This window comes from Ictalurus punctatus, chromosome 18 (genome assembly GCF_001660625.3).
Source record: "Ictalurus punctatus breed USDA103 chromosome 18, Coco_2.0, whole genome shotgun sequence".
In the NCBI taxonomy this organism is placed as follows: Eukaryota; Metazoa; Chordata; class Actinopteri; order Siluriformes; family Ictaluridae; genus Ictalurus; species Ictalurus punctatus.
Window position 1 is genome coordinate 21,173,493 of NC_030433.2, and position 16,925 is coordinate 21,190,417.

General features: G+C 39.7%; 2 protein-coding genes across 5 annotated transcripts; one reads left to right on the forward strand and one right to left on the reverse strand.

Annotated features, from left to right (window-relative positions):
- The first annotated feature begins 4,153 nt into the window (after positions 1 to 4,153).
- Positions 4,154 to 6,860, forward strand: ndr1 (nodal-related 1). The gene is made up of 3 exons (XM_017493420.3): positions 4,154 to 4,840; positions 5,344 to 6,074; positions 6,374 to 6,860. The coding sequence occupies exons 1-3, from the start codon at positions 4,597 to 4,599 to the stop codon at positions 6,524 to 6,526; spliced, it is 1,128 nt and encodes a 375-aa protein (XP_017348909.1). The 5' UTR covers positions 4,154 to 4,596; the 3' UTR covers positions 6,527 to 6,860.
- Positions 6,861 to 7,450: 590 nt separating this feature from the next.
- eif4ebp1 (eukaryotic translation initiation factor 4E binding protein 1) lies at positions 7,451 to 16,067 on the reverse strand. 4 transcript variants are annotated; one of them, XM_017493423.3, is made up of 4 exons: positions 15,998 to 16,067; positions 15,312 to 15,455; positions 9,086 to 9,268; positions 7,451 to 7,846 (listed from the first exon to the last, which is right to left on the reverse strand). In XM_017493423.3, exons 2-4 carry the CDS (start codon positions 15,445 to 15,447, stop codon positions 7,815 to 7,817), a joined length of 351 nt encoding a protein of 116 aa, XP_017348912.1. In that variant the 5' UTR covers positions 15,448 to 15,455; positions 15,998 to 16,067; the 3' UTR covers positions 7,451 to 7,814. The 4 variants fall into 4 exon arrangements, with proteins under 4 accessions (XP_017348912.1, XP_053543756.1, XP_017348913.1 ...); XM_053687781.1 differs by lacking the exon at positions 15,998 to 16,067 and adding an exon at positions 15,765 to 15,991; XM_017493424.3 differs by lacking the exon at positions 15,998 to 16,067 and adding an exon at positions 15,609 to 15,991.
- Between the last annotated feature and the right edge of the window lie 858 nt (positions 16,068 to 16,925).

The window sequence follows — 16,925 nt, forward strand, 5'->3', positions numbered from 1 at the left end:
TCCCTGCTGATTAAATAGGGCTGGAATTGTCCCAGCGAGTCAGTGTCAAAGTGCCTGCACCATACGGTGACTTCACACTGCATTAAAAACACTTATACTTCATTACAATCTCAGAGCGTTCATTGCTTTCATCGATAGAGATATGTCTCGCAATCAAAGTCAGCTCAAGGATCTTGAAGAAAGATTTGTTCCAGAGAACAACATCCTAGCACCAAAGTAACCGCTATGCATGCATGATAAATAATTTGTAAGCAAGCTAAATGGATAAGGCTACATTAGCCTAAATGCCACATGTAACTAAAACCAAGGTTACATTATCATGGAATTATATGTTTGCCAAATTTAGAAGGAAAATCCATATAAATGACTCACTTGTATTTCTGATCATTCTTTGCTGCTAAGTGTAATTACATTGTAAATTTAGTCTCTTTTTTTTTTTAGTAATTTATGAAGAAATTGTTGACATTCTTTATGTTTTTCTTTTGTTTTCATTGCCAGTATACCTTCACACTGTCTGTATTTAAAGGCTTAACAGCTACAATATTATCATCAGTCGTTATTTTGGCCATGATGTCCATAATTTCCCAGTTACCAAGTAATAGTGCTCTTACAACTTTGACCAAGCACAATGAAAATGTTGAAAGCACAAAATTCACTCTGTTTCAATGCAGCAAATAGCTAATGTCTAACTAGCAGCATCACTTTGTAACATCAGCAAGAAATACAAAAAAAAAAAAAAATAGTCTGCATCTTATATATGAAGATCCCAAGCCACCAAGAAATCAAATAGAAAAGAAGGCAATTTCATCATCTAGTAAAGACCTCGCGTGTTGTAGTAAATGAAACTGCATCGAGTTAGGTAGCTTGGCTAGCCAATAAAGACCCTGGCTAACTGTCCAATAACTTTGTACAGATTATGTGCTTTTAACATGTTTTCATATGCACATTTGACCTTTTTTGCAGTAAAAATGGTTGATTCATTTTTGTGATGAAAATCCTGTCACATGACACAAAATGTGTACATTTTCACTAGTTTTTTCACATTTCAGATATCGACAAATGGCAAAGAGAAAAAAGTTTTGTCACTATTTGGATTTTTTATTTATTTTTGCCTAAATAGGAAAGTAATTTTGAAGACTGTATCTAATGTTAACGCGCACATAGCTTTGTAAGATTATCTTGCTTGCTTTGTTAGTCCACATTTAGCATTACTCTAAAATGTGCAATTGTTTAAGCCATTATAAATATATATATATATATTTTTACATGTTATGTAGTCTAGTGTTTGCATGTCTGATTATGTCATAAACATCAAATATGACCTACACTTGGCATTTACGTATGACGTCATGTAAGACGTCCCATGTTTAGTTGATTGACTCGACCAGACCTCTATTATGTAAACGCAGACAAGATCAAGACACCTCATACATAGCATTGGACCTCTAACATTCCAAAGCGAGAGTATATCTGAAAGCATTTTCCCATCTTCATGATAATGAGAGGATTGGATGTGTACAGTGGATTTTTCATGGGAAGCTCTGGATGAAATTATATGTATCAGTAATAAACAGCTATGAAAATATTCTGTGATCACCAACCATGTTTCTACAGCTCTATAAATAAAATGGGATTTAAACCGTAAATAAGCTATGTACAGTAGTAACATGATTCTCAAAGCGGAGACCGACAACCTCCAGGGTCTGTGAAACATATTCAGGGGTCTGTGATTAAATGTGTTTAAATGTAGTTACAGTGGTGGAACTCAGAGCCCACAATTATATCAGTTGTATTGTATTTATTATTATTGAGTTCACTGCAACTGAAGGACAATTGTGGCTCAACAGTTAAGGCTCTGGGTTACTGATCAGAAGGTCAGGGGTTGAGCAAGGGCCTTAACCCTCCCTGCTCCAGGGGCGCCGTATCATGGAATTTCACTGTGCTGTAATTTATATGTTACAAATAAAGGCTTTTTCATCTTCTGAAATCGAATGACAGAGCTTATAAAATGTGGTGTGTATATGTGATTGAGGATTAATATGAGGAATACAAAGTTATACGATTCAAATAAATTGTCAAAATATTATTTAAGACATTTAAATAATAAGTCCTATTATTGTGTTAAAAGGGAACAGTTAAAAGGGGCCCTGACTGCAAAAAAAAACAACAAAATAACAAAGCTAAAAAAAAAAAAAAAACAAAAAAAAAAAAACATTGAGAACCCCTGAGATATGAAAAGGCAGATGTCCAAGAACACGGTTAGTGATCACTGATATTTAAAAAAAAAAATTAATGTGATGCTTGTAACCAGCAACTTGTTATGAAAAGGAAACAGGCATATCTCCATTTTACAGCAATTTATACACATCTAGGGCTTCACGCCTCTGCATCCCACACACGTTGTAAACCAGCGCCCTCTGTCGGAAACATGATATAAATGTCCATGTCATAGAGCTTTCAAAGTCGTCTGTGTCTGTGTCTGTGTTTGCTCTGGACACACAATGACATCAGTCTCGGTATAAACAGAATAGTGAGACTCTATTATAAGGCTGAAGCTAAAATAATAATAATAATATTTTCCAAACTCCTGCTGCTTAAAGATTATAACAGGAACGAATCAAGATGGACAAGGACAGCTTCCAGCTTCACATATTCTCGATACTCAGGTGTATAGTTTTAATTCCATTGTTTTTATTCCATTTAAATCTCCTCAGAGTGATTAAACTTCTGCCACTGTAAAGACATTTAATCCGCTCAAAACCCAATAAACCTCAGTAAATATCCCTATGAGAAAAGGACCAGATGATCCTTTTGCATAAACATAATCACTTCTCTGCCATATGACAATTTACAGGTGAAAAAAAAAATACATGTTTAAATATTCATATATTTCGAACAGATAAATAAATAAACTATATATATATATATATATATATATATATATATATATAAATATATATATATATATATATATATATATATATATATATATATATATATTAGGAATACAATACAAAGACTTGTTTGTACTTTGTACTTTTATTATTTATTATGATTACGTCTCTCAACACCCCCCCCCCCCCCCATTCTATTAAAATTATAATCATTATAATAGACCATCTTGCACTTTACATCTTTATGTGTCCGCTTATATGCATAAATAAATACCCTGGCTATATGAATAATAGAAATGTATGCATTCGTATAGGCTACAGAGTGTTATCGTTATACACTTTAATCAATTCTCTTTTGAGAAAGGGGTGTTTATGTGGGGGTGGGTGGGGGGTGGGCTGGGTGGAGTTGGGTGGTGGCTCTGGGGCTGAAGATAGTCATTCATGTTCTGAATTTTACAACTATAACAAAAAAATGTCAATAGAAAACTCACAATAAAAGTTTTTTTTTCTCTGGTATATTTACGTATATTCATTTATACTTTATTTATATAGCCTAGATATTTGTGTGTGTGTGTGTGTGTGTGTGTGTGTGTGTGTGTGTGTGTGTGTGTGTGTGTGTGTGTGTGTGTGAGGAGAGAGAAAGAGATTTGTTCTATTTTGTATTTACCTATACTAGCTTATATTAAAATGTAACTTTAATTTTAGATTTTTTTGTTTGTTTGTTTGTTTGTTTGTTTAGGCTGATTTAGATAGCCTGCATGTAGCATAACCCATTATCTGAAAATGTTAGGCTATACAGAGGTTATGTTTCTATCTGGGCGGTTTAATAGGCCTATCGATTAGATGAAAGATCATAAAGGGATTATAAGTGGTTTACCTAACTGCACAATTTACACACGCGTAATTATGGGACATTTGCCTGAAAGCCCATGTGAGCAATATATTAGCGTTATTAATAAGTGTTGACATTTTTTTTTATTTTTTTTTTTATTTATTTATTTTAACCAAGATTAGAAAAGGCTTCTAAGCACCTTAAATGGATTGTGCGTGTGATCTTGGGAAGCCGTGGGAGATGGGAAACCTGGAGTCGGAAAGGGTCCGAAAACATGGATGAGCGCGGTGTAGATTTTTTTTTTTATTAAACAGAGCAGGGTTCTAAGAGGGGGGGGGGGGGGGGTAATTAGGCTCCTCTAAACCATTTTCCCTCCTCATCATCTAATAAGGTGAAAGTGATTATTGCACAAAGAGATTTAAAAAAAAAACCTGACTTCCTTTATTATCATTCAAAATGCAATTGCATTCGGATTGACTTTCCTCCCATTAATCAGAGTAACGCGCTTTGAATCCATCTGCGCGGCTCATGGTATTGTTTTAGCCGCAGAAGAGCTTCGGCGCGTTCACACCTCGGCACACACTAAAGGCGGCTTGGTTTCGGTGCCCGATGACCTTGACATGGATCACACGCAGCACTTCAAAGGCAGCGCGCGCGCAGAGGATCATCAAACGGCGCTGCAGTTTCTGTAAGTTTGGAAAGGAGCTTAATTAATAGGCTCGACATCAGCGAACCGAAGTCATTCCCTCCAAGGAGAGCAAGACCAGAGAGCAAGACCAGACCTCGGAGCTGTCTGTCCTCGGTCTCTCTCTCTCTCTGTCTCTGTTTTATTCCACTGGAAGTGTTGGATTTATTCTTGTTGTTATTACTATGAAACAGCTGGTGTGCGGGATTTTATGCGTGGCGCTGTGGGTGCGCTCGGTGTCCGCCAGTGCGCGCGTCGGCAGGAAGCGCGGATCCGCTAAAGGACCTTACCCGCTCTACATGATGCACCTTTACCGGACTTTACTAGCCGGTGACGGGAAGAAATCAGCGGGGACTTCGAGCGCGGGAGTCGGATACGAGCTTCCATCTCTGCACCACTCCGATTCAGTGCTCAGCCTCGTCGCCAAAAGTAAGTATTTATGTATTTTTATACTAACTAGCCTATATTTGAGGGTTTGGAACTAGACAGTGTCACTGACAAACTTAATTTGGTCTTGAAGGTATTTTAATCTGGTTAAACGTTATTAGGATAGATCAAATATTTTCCGACCACATGACGCAGCGTCGGAGGGAAAAGTTTTTACGCACGATATGGTTCTGCTTCTGTTAAGGCAGAGAACGACGCACATCCATCGCTTGCCAGCACTGGACTTGTTATTTCCCAAGTCGTTTCTTATGCTCAAAGTGTGTATTAGATACAAACTTCACGACGTCTGCTTAAAAGTGGGAATACACAAACAATATGAGTCTTCGACTTTATTAACTGCGCCTGACTGCAGATGTGTGAAGGCTGTCTTCGGAATTGTTAACCCCCAAACATTAATTAAAGATCTTTACGCGTCTGGGTTTGCATTGTTTATGATGTTTGTGGCATGTCCTAATGTCTGGGTTTTTTGTTTGTTTGTTTTTTAGGTTGCTACCAGGTGGGTGACAAGTGGGCGGTCACGTTTGACATGTCCTCCATCTCGGCGAGCGACGATGTGCGGCACTCAGAGCTGCGCCTGCGCCTCCCGGAGTTCTCCGCCTCTGAGCATCCCATGGTGGACATCTATCACGCTCCCAAAGGCGCCGAGGAGCGTCTTCATCTGGGTCGCATTGACAACACGTCGAGCACGTCTACATCCTCACACTCCTCTTGGAGAGTCCTGAATATCACCCAGCTGCTGAAGTACTGGCTACACCAGGGGGGTCTGCCTCCCACCCAGGTACGCCTGGATGACGGAGCACCCCAGGACCTTGAGCATGGCATCCAGCATCCGACAACCAACAGCGTCATGATGGTGGTTTACTCCAAGCAGATGAGGACAGAATCGTCTACGCTGATCCGGACAGCTGAGCACTCCAAGTATGTGGCTCAGGATCGGGCGCTGTCTGAGCCTGTGGCCCGGAGACACAAACGCAACCACCGGGCGCATAAGAGAGTGAGCGAGGCGGCAGGGGACAGTGCGATCCCAGCTCTCACACAAGTTGAGGGTGAACAGAAGACCCTGTGCAAGAAGGTGGACATGTGGGTAGACTTTGACCAGATTGGTTGGAGCGAGTGGATTATTTATCCAAAGAGATACAACGCATACCGCTGTGAAGGTGACTGCCCTACACCGGTGGACGAGTCGTTTGCGCCAACGAATCACGCATACATGCAGGTAAGGAGAGGCAAACAAAAATGTATGCCTTGTGTCCAAAATGGTGCCCTAAATAGAGAATCCTTTGTCCTGCAAATTTTGTTTTCCCTGCCCCCAATGTTCCCATCTGACCCACCCATTCACCTTATTAACAGCCCTTCCTGAGCTGAAGTGTGGGTTAAAGCAGGGTGAACATTAAAATGTGCCCTGGGCTTATATATGACGTACGAATTGTCATTAATATGATGTTTTATAACTGGCTGCTATGTCAACCTTATCTCTTCTCGTTGTTGATGTTAACTTCCATCTCTTTATTACAGAGCCTGTTGAAGCTACACCAACCGGACCGCGTCCCGTGTCCATCCTGTGTACCTACACGCCTGGCTCCTCTCTCCATGCTCTACTATGAGAACGGGAAGATGGTGATGAGGCATCACGAAGGCATGGTGGCAGGGGCATGCGGCTGCCACTGATCTGACTCTCCAAACACTCAGCCAAATCGACTTCAGCACTTACGGCATGTTTACCTGCCCGTTCCCAACAACGAGAGACTGCCAGAGAACTTTAGCACTAAGCAGAGAGACGATGTAGAAATGTGGACAGCGCAGAAAGACATTTCTTCATTTCATCATTCAGGAACCATAGCCCTTTCATATACCAGCAACAGACGATTCGTTCCTTTTAAACGACTCATTTAAGTAAATCAATTATCACACATGAACCATCCCCCCGCCCCCGAAAGACAGCCATTTGATAACGTATCATGCTCAGGGTTTATAATTAGCCATTCGGACTGGCTAACAAATTTATAGATTCACTCGAACAGCTGGTTCAAAAGAATCGAGTCAGTTAAGTGAATCACTACACCGTGTTATACTTCTTAGAATAAATAACCGCTCCTATGAGTTAGGGACTCAGCAGCTATAGCTATTTCCTCAGGTGCCTTGCTTTTCCTGTTTATAAACTGTATAATGGTTTAGCCTATGGGATCTGGCAAGTGTAACGAAATATATTGTTATGAATATTTAGTAAATCTTGATTCTTATTCAAATGTTGCTTCTATTGAGTCATTATCACATCATCAGAAAACACTAAAGTCAAAAGATGAACAGCAGATTCTCACTGCATTTTTTCCATGTTTGGATGAATCTTAGGGAAGGATTTATTCCTTAGATATTGTAAAAATTGACAAGATTTACACAGTATAACCAAAACCATAAGGGGGGGGGGGGGGGGGGGGGGGTGTTACATTCTGTTGAATGACACGTTAAGTGAAAAAGAAACAAATTCTTTATAAATTTTCCTTATAAAAAGATAACACCGTCATATGGGAAATGAAGTGTGGGGAAATGTTATTTGACTCTATACTTTAACACTCCAGCATGAGGTTTTTAAAAAAAAAAAAAAAACAAAAAAAAAAAAAAATTACAGAAAGAACCACTACTCCTCCCAGTGGCCATGTTAGCAAACTACACACGCGGCAACAAAAAGTGTTTGGATTTCACACATGTTGAGCAGAGGCTTCCGCAGGAGCACTGGCATGCTCAAGGAGTAACCTGAGCGCATTTAAGCACAGCGGTGTGTGCCGGTGTTGAGACTCGATGGTAGATGTCTTGTGCGTGTCTGGAATGACAGCATTGATACAGAAATAATGGGGAGGGAAAACAACAGCAGATAATGAAAGAAGGTAGATGATGGGAGAAATCGGTTTCCTTCATCCTTATAGGACCGCCATCACCGTCATGTTGATGTTTGACGTCACTAGATGTCCATTTCAAACTGGGCGTCTTCACCTGGACAGAACAGACACAATAAATCGACATTATATTATTCATTACGTTAGCGTCAACAGAGCTGATATTAACAGTAACTGTAATCCTGTATCATTTTCCATCAACAAAAGAGCTGATGCGCGTTCGGTTCTCCTGTCAACACCACTGTATTGACAATTTTTATGAGCAATTTCCACTCGCAGAACAATTACAGCAGATGGGATACAGGCATCAGCATAAATGTAATATTTATTTCTGTTGAGTCCTCAGTAGCACAGCTGCAAATCTCAGATTTATATCGATTCATGCTTTCTAATACATTTTCACTTCTACGGTATATAGCTCACTCTCGGTTACCCACAGTTGCATAATGGTTGATATGGTGAAGTTTTCTGCAAGGAGACATTTATTTAGCATTTAGCTGTATTGAAGTTTTAAAACACAGGGAAGTCTTCAGGACAGAGGTGTTTACGCGTTCTTCTTTACAACATGAGAGGCTGTTTATTTTTATTTTGTCTTATATAACATACGTGTATGATCTTATTAACAAGAGAGGGAAACGAGAAGCTGGTGAGGGAACGCATGACATAAGTGATAACAGGAAGTGGTATTTTTCCCCCCACTCCTGTGGATATTACACAACGTGATATGTTGTCAGATTGCTGTAGTATATGAGGAATAAAACACTTCAGGGCATTGCTGTTATCGGAAAACAATAACTCCACTTCATCATATTTTCGTTGTCATATTTTGAGTCCAACTTATCACTATATATAAAGGATTTCTTTTTTTTTTTTTCTTTCCTTTAAATGAAAGAATTTTTGGTAAAAGCACTTTAGCAACAACTACAAAACTCAAAGAGAAGTACTACAAATTACAAAGTGGTGATAAGAAAGAGGACCTTGGGCAAACAATAAGTCCGAATTAAGTAAGTACATTTTTCATTTGTATTTCAAAACAGAGTACTACAGAGCTCAAGAGCAGTCCTCATTTAAAAAAAAAATATATTTGTATGATAAATATTTTGCAGGACGGAAGTTCTGAGAGAAGAATTCACACCAATATGTGTTATATACTGTATGTGGTAGTTTACAGGACCCCTGAAAGTCGGAGTTTACCAGAAACTCAGAACATTTGATGAATACCTAAATCTCTGACTGACAAACTTTAATTTTCAATCAAAAAGTACCCTAAAACTATACTGTAACTAACGTAATACTGAGTCCTATATAAAGTGCAAGCTGAGAGGACAAGACGTACCCGTGGCCTTGTCCACAGGAGGGATGCTGCTGCTGCAGCTGACGCGCTCTCGAGGGTGGGTTTTGTTGTTTTTGGGAGGGCTGGTCACTCCGGGGATGTCAGGCAGGCAGCTGGGGGGCGTGTGGGCCAACGGGGAGCTGCGACAGTCCAGCAGGAACTTACGGTCATAGATGATTCTGGTTCCTGCAGGGCCAAAAAAAAAAGAGCTAAAATCAGTCCTGTGGGTAGTGAATACCTTTTATTACAGTTTTCCCCACTACGGTCAATTAAATAAAGACAAAAATTTTTTAAAAAGTATTCCATACAAACCACTAAATCCTTGTATTTAAGTACTTCATTTTCCACTCTCATATTGGAATGGGACTCTATACAATAAAAATGAGTACAGCTGTTTAGTGAAGTCGTTACTGAGAGCCTGTAAGTTACTGCAAGCTGAGATCTGTCTTACAGCAGATATTAGGTACCAACTGTATCAAATATATGTGTGCTATGAGTGAGTAAATAGAGCTAAATTTTCCCCCCAATAAAATAAATAGTCAAACATTTCTCAGTTCACTTATACCTATTTGGTGCTTTTTGGTTTGGCAAGGTTTACCACTGTATGGAAATAAACGAAAATAAAAGCAAAATGTTGTGTGAAGGGCACGCAGGCCTGAAAACATGCTCAGAAAACACTTCTCATTCACCGGTCAGAAACATGGAGATGGAGAAAGGTAAACACAACAAAAGGGCACAGCATTTGCAGTGTTTAGTCGGTTTGAACGGAGCCCTGGTGTGTTCTCACCTCAGAGCAGACCGTTAGGCAGGTGAGAACACAGCAATCATGCTCGGGTCCGAGTGTGTCCGAGTGAGGTGGTCTCGGGCCGCTCTAGCGAGAAAGCCATTCAATTCTGAACCTGCTCCAGGAAGTGACCAAACATGTGTTTGGGTTGCAGCAACTTTGTGTAGAACTGAACCATGAAGTCCAAACTAAGCCAAAGAACAGAGCTGGAGTGCTACTGAAATGCCTGTGTTCTGAAGATTGGACTGCTGAATTAAGAGAAAATAACGTTTTAAACCAGATATTTATATAACTAGCTAATCCTTTATTTAGCATAGCCTCTGTGATTTGGTCAATTCCATGCAATGGAATTGTAATGGTTTGTTTACAAGTATGACATGTACATTTTTTGCCCCCGGTAATGTTCCTGATGCAGATATAGGTGCGAAAGCACACATTACCTCATCTAACACACTTGATTCAAACAATCGCCTCATTAGAACAGCTTTTTTTTTTTTTTAGATCAAGACCAAAACTGTGTTAAGGCTGCTGTCCTGCAGGTCCTGACTGTGACACCGCCTTAAGGTGAGAAACTGTCACATGACACTCAGACAACAGCTCTGCATGTCCCAACATGTCCAGAAGGTGTGTTAAAAAACGGTACACACACACACACACACCATGTTCAGCTTTTACAGATTCTTACAGCGTCTTGTCAGATACGGTGTTGCCAACATGGAGACTTCGTCGCTGGTATTTTGAACTTTGTAGTGAAGAGTATTGCGACACATTGTCTGTCCATGTGTGCAATTCTTTGTTCCTCTTGGCAATATTTACAGCAATAAAAGTAAGTTACTCCTAAACTTCCTAACCGCTGAATACCATACTACTTAAGGAAATAGTTTGTGGTGAGGTGACCAAAAAAGTTACAACCTATTATTTTCTATTCTGATAAAAACTCTTCTTTTTTTTAATGCAAATGGTGACAATGTAAATTAGTTTATGGCATTGTCTGGTTAATACTAGTGACTTCTTGAGCGTGCCTTCTCCTGAAGAGAGTCGGCTAGGTACAGCACGTTCTGGCTTTCACATTTTCTCATACAGTCTCTCCGCCAGCACCTGAATACTAGCCATATTTACTATATAAACTAATATGACGACAAATCTAAATTGACTGCTCAAATCTTCCAAATACAAAAGTGGTTGGGAAGAGGGTGAAATGACTCGGCTAAGATGGTGAAAAATCCCGTAGATCCCACAGAACTTAGTGATCACTGTTGGCTCTTTTAAAGGCTCTGGATAAAAGCAGCCGCTACATGAATAAACAGAAAACGTAGATAATTTTGACAGACCCGAGCGAGGTCATCAGGCATAGAATGGCCTGTAAGAACATGGTATCAGTCGTGTGGCTATCAGGCAGCTGAGTTCAGTGTCAGGCTTCCCACCTCCATCTCTCACACACGTCCTCAGGTCCTAATGTACCAGTAAATCAAAAACAATCTGACTTACAAGGCCAAACCTCCCACATTTACAGCTGCTCAAATAAAATACCCAGAACAGATGTGCAAGAATCGAATACTTGCGTTGACATCTGTGCGGAAAGCAAGTCGAGGGAGTGGGAAATGAAGGCATGAGTGTAAAGCAACACAAAACAGCTTGTTTACACCACGCAGGTTGTTATTCCACCGTTGCATCACCACAGTGAAGTCCACCAAAGCACTGTCCAAATTTATCACCGTTTATAGTGACACAGCACACCACAGGAGAATGTGAAGCCTATAAACAGATGAGCAGCTCATGCACGTATGACACTGCTTTACAAAAGTAGGTGCATTTATTTTGTGTACTCGTTTCATCCCATATTTCCTTCGAGACGAGATGACGCCAAATCTGGAGACAACCGCACAAGAACATGGTGGGTGGGAGGAAAAAACTGAAATACGCTCTTCCAATTATTTTCATGATCCTTAATATATGACGCATAAAATTTTGAAATAAATCCCCTGCACTGTACAGTGAATTCTGTCGTGACCGGCACTGTATGAAATCCCACTCAGCTTAAGAGTCAGATCAGCGGTGCACGCAAGCTCAAACAGGTCGATCCAGACTTGTTTTCGGACACTGCTGAGGCTGGGAGTTCAACATGGTGGGATTTTCCTAGATTTTCAATCCAACATCAAGCTATACGGAGCGTGTCGGTTTCAGAATCGGCGATTGAAAAGTGCGTAACAATTGGTACGCCGTTAAACGATAAAATAATGATGCACAGATGTATTATTTTGCACATTTTGTTTACTTGTGTGGGTGTCGGCTGAAATGTATTACACCACACCTTCTTTGCAGCACAAATAAAACGTAATGACCAGAAACAGGTTTTGCTTTAACTATGGAAAATATGACTAGCCTATTACTTTATTCGAATTACTAGTAAAAATGCCTGGCGTATGTTTGCACAGTCAGGTCCATTAATATTTGTACACTGCAAAAGGTTATTATTTTAGCCGTCTACGAAAGCATATCGGAGTTGATCATAAACAATAAATATGAATGCAAATGACGAAGATGAGCTTAAACTGCAGACGTTCAGGTTTAATTTGAGGGTATTTTCATCCGAATCAGGTGAACTGTGGAGGAATTACACCACTATTCTGTGGGCTCCACCCTTTTAATGGTAACTGGACAAACCAACAAGCATGAATTAAATAGTTATTTTTAATACTTGGTTGCAAATCCTTTGTAGTCAGTGACCACAGACACCAACCAGTCTCCGGGTTTCTTCTGTGGTGATGCTCTGCTACGTCTTTACAGTAGCACAGTCTTCGGTTCCTGCTGGTTCTTTGGTCAGGTGATTAACTTGGCCACTGCAGAACTTTTAACTTCTTTGCCTTAAAAAAAAAAAAAAAAGTCTTGGGTTGCTTTCAAGATTGCTTCGGGTCATTGTCCATCTGCATTGTGAAGCGCCATCCGACTAGTTTTGAAGCATTCGGCTGCAACTTAGCACATAATAACCCTGTACACTACAGAATTTTGTCAGGAGTCGAACATCAATAAATATAAGGGAAGCAATTCCATTAGCAGTCATATATGCCCATGTCCTAGGATAAGGTCCTCGGATCATGAGAAGTTAAAATTAGGGTTCCTTTCTCCAAATTTTTCCTCATGCCATTCCCCAGAAGTTGTCCTTGGTCTGTCTCAAAGGGTGTTGTTCCAGAACAGTACAGGTTGTTACACGTTATTTGGCAAAGATCTAATCTGGTCTTTCTGTTCTTGAGGCTTGCCAATTGTTCATATCTTGTGTTAAAACCCTCTATATTTACTCTAATGACGTTCGGGCCTGCTTCCTGGAGTGTGTTCTTGATCTGGCCAACTGTTGCGAAGTTTTTCTTCACCAGGAAAAATAATTCTTCTGTCGTCCACCACAGTTGTTCTCTTAAATTACTTTTGTTCTCTTAAAATGGTGAGGGGCACATACAAAAAATTATTATTTTTTAAAAAGTGCTGTAATTCCTACAGCGTTGGATGCAAATTTCCTCAAATTAAAGCTGAATGTTTACAGGTCATATTCATTATTTCGTTTAAACTCCAACATACTCTGGTAAAGAGTTAAAATACTAACTGTCAACGTCAAAATATTTATGGACCTGACTGTATATAAGAATAATAATAACAATAAAATATAAGCAGTAAGAGAATTCATGGCATGTGTGCGTGTTGATAAAAGAGAAGAAGAAGAAAAAAAAAAGAAGCAGCAGCGAGGAAAACCATAATGCATTAACATACATGTCTCTTAGTATTAAAAGTAATTCACAAATAAATAAAAACAGTCCCATCTTCTTACTTTACTACAAAAGTAATTAATCAGCCAAGTTCGGTGTCCAGCATTTGTTTCTTTAGTTTTGCCCTGGAGCGATGAGGTTAATGTTTCTAACAAATAATGAAAGTCTGTCTCAAGCAAGATTTATTGTAGCTTCTGGTCATCGGCGTTACCTTCAGTTTGCAGCTACATTCCAGCCTTCAATCTTGGAGGTGGGGCAATGCAGTAACCATGGTAACTGAGGTAGTCCTTCATGCAAATCAGGTACCCTATGACGTCATCCTTACACTTGACCCTCAAAGACCTCATCCAAGCTACAGTATTGAACAGGCTAGATATGTCGATAACTTTTAAGTACCTCCATGAAGTATTAACTGTATAATAATAATAATAATAATTAGTAATTACCAAATTATTTCATTTCCACATTATAGCTCAATACTTGTTGACTATGTCCTGCGACAATCCTTCAGCGTAATATTGGACAGCTAGCTATACACCGTTATAGCTAGTGCAGTTACAAAACTTCAAACCTGACGGATAATGGCCTGCTTTCGCCGTTAGCTCGACAGTGCCGGGATCGCAAACATTTAAACCTTATCCACTGAACTGTAACTTATTCGTTAAAGAACACAAAGATCATAACGTTTTAGACCTTTCACTGGTGTTGCTCTCGAAGCTATTCGCTCTGTTGAAAAGCCTGCACGTGAACGGTTGGGCTATTCTCGGCTCTGAAGATTGCACGCAGGGTGAGAAAAGCTGCTCCTACCACCAGGCTTTGATGACAGCAGTTGCATTCCAGTGTGCTATAATCACTGAGTGTGTGTGAGAAATTGGACACAGGAACAAACGTAAAAGGACAGACAGGAGGAGAACATGCAAAACATGCAGCAGCTGTAAAGGACAATGATGTACAAAATTGAATAAAAAAAATAATAAGAAAGAAAAAGCAGGAATGATGCGGGGGGGGGGGGGGGGGGGGGGGAACCTAACGCACCATAAACAAAAACAGTGTATGGGGCTGAACATGTGACAGTCACTCACTGTTGCAGTGCATTAGATTAATACAGAATACAACACTCCATCTTGTGCTGTTCTAGGAAAATAATCAACCACCAAATTACCACATGAAGTTGTTTGTTTTCCTAGAACGTGTTTTACGCCAAGTCATACCTTTTATCCGTCTATAGTTTTATTTAACGTTTGGGAACTTCTGTGAAACTTCCTGTTACAGTGTATGTTGTTATAACAGTCCCTCAGTAACTTCTTTCTCTTTCTCTCTCAAAAGTTAATTGTACAAATGCAGCCTGTTGTGACACCGAGAAACCACACCATGTAAACCTGTCTGTAGTGAAGACTCAGGTTTCAAACAACAACAACTTTACTTCTGACTGATACAAAGCACTGATACTGGGGACTCCATCCATAAACGTTGAATAAACGTCTCCTTACAGGACACTTCACCAAATCAACAATGAAACACGTTTTTTTGTTTTTTTTTTTAAATAGTGAAGTGTCGATGGTAATTGAGATGTTACTATACAAACGAGAACGAGTGCATTAATATACACCTGAGGTGAGGTGCTGCTGCTGCTGCTACAGAAAAATAAACACTTTCAGACTAATCAGAGGCGAGAATATTGAAGCTGTACCTCCGGGAGTGGTGCTAAACAGAGTTCCTCCAGGTGTGCTGGAATAATCATGGGGTAGCTGGGCTGCGTCGCTGAGAATCACCCGTCTGGTGGCCGGGATGGCGCGGCTGCTGGTCGTCTGGCTGTTTAAGGACATCCTGAAGCCTGTTTAAATGCAACACTTTCACCGCTGTGCCTTTAACCCTAAACCACAAGCACAGCACCAGCACCACAATTCACAAAACTGCCTGTCAAACGTTTTACTAACTCGCCTGGAACCTGTGAGCTTATTAACAACCCACTTTCAAATCTGTTTACCTTCTCCGTCTTTTTTGTTTGTTTCAACCAAATACGATTACATATAAAATACAGAGATTTATATCATCTCATGCACGCGCTCACACTTACAAGATAGCTAACTATCCACGCGCCCACACTTACAAGCTAGCTAACTATCCACGCGCTCACACTTACAAGCTATCCACGCGCCCACACTTACAAGCTATCCACGCGCCCACACTTACAAGCTAACTAACTATGCTAACAACCACGTTCTCGTTCGTTCGTTCGTTCGTTCGTTCTCTCTCTCTCTCTCTCTCTCTCTCACTCACTCACTCACTCACTCACTCACTCACTCATTCATTCATTCATTCATTCATTCATTCATTCATTCACTCACTCACTCACTCACTCACTCACTCACATACCACATAACAACACAGGAGAGGGCTATTTAAAACAGCGACCGTGACGTCATCGTGGCGCCCGAATTATGCGTCACGGGAATGCCAGAGCATGACGGGAAATGTAGGTTATTTAACAGCATCCTTATAAATCGCTACGTTTTTTTAAATCCACAAGTGTAGATTCTTGAAAACCCCTCCAACCTGTGCTCATGTTGTGTATGAATCTGAAATACCTTCTTTGTCCCTCCGCCTTTTCTTCAAAAGTCATTACATTAGCGAATACACGAAGTAACTTGAGTGTTCTGCAGTCCTTCTCTTTTTGCCCCTTCTGTAAAGCGATGACTTTGTTTGTACTAGTAAATTATTTAGTTATTCATTATTTATTATTGTTATTTATTTATTTTCATTTACTTTAATTTACGTACACTACGGAACGTTGTAGACGTTTACTCGACTCCTGAACCAAACACCTTGTGGACCTTTCTGTCAAGCTTTCTATCTTGTATCTAACATAACAGAGTAAGCAAGCTAGCTACTGTATATTTCAAAGCAGTGATTTTTCCCAAATCATTTCATTATGACTGTATTATTTTTTCCCAGAGTTTCTATCAATAATAGTGAAAGAACAATCGTGACATGTGCAATAAACATAGAAGATTTTTTTTTTTAAATTTATATATATGTTTTTTTTTTTATTAAATTATTATTTTTGCTCCTCTGTGGACAGTCTGCTGGCTATTTTTGTAAATACTCTCTGATAGCATTTTTTTTTTCAGTTTGAACAGAAATATGGAAGAATTATATATTATATGGAAGAATGATAAATTTTGGAGCTCAGTGAGGTAATGTTTAGGTCGGGGTACAGGAGAAAACCGCTGACGAAAAAACAAACAATCAAGGTATCTCCTAGTTTAAAAAAAAAAAAAAAGTGTTTTTGTGTATATCTCAT

Excerpts from the sequence above, each read along its gene's own strand:
- eif4ebp1 (XM_017493423.3), bottom strand. The coding sequence starts at position 15,447 with ATGTCCTTAAACAGCCAGACGACCAGCAGCCGCGCCATCCCGGCCACC. Across the intron at positions 9,269-15,311 it reads GTTTAGCACCACTCCCGGAG|GAACCAGAATCATCTATGAC; the intron begins GTACAGCTTCAA and ends TTGGCCCTGCAG. Across the intron at positions 7,847-9,085 it reads TCCTGTGGACAAGGCCACGG|GTGAAGACGCCCAGTTTGAA; the intron begins GTACGTCTTGTC and ends TGTTCTGTCCAG.
- ndr1 (XM_017493420.3), top strand. The coding sequence starts at position 4,597 with ATGAAACAGCTGGTGTGCGGGATTTTATGCGTGGCGCTGTGGGTGCGC. Across the intron at positions 4,841-5,343 it reads GCTCAGCCTCGTCGCCAAAA|GTTGCTACCAGGTGGGTGAC; the intron begins GTAAGTATTTAT and ends TTTGTTTTTTAG. Across the intron at positions 6,075-6,373 it reads CGAATCACGCATACATGCAG|AGCCTGTTGAAGCTACACCA; the intron begins GTAAGGAGAGGC and ends TCTTTATTACAG.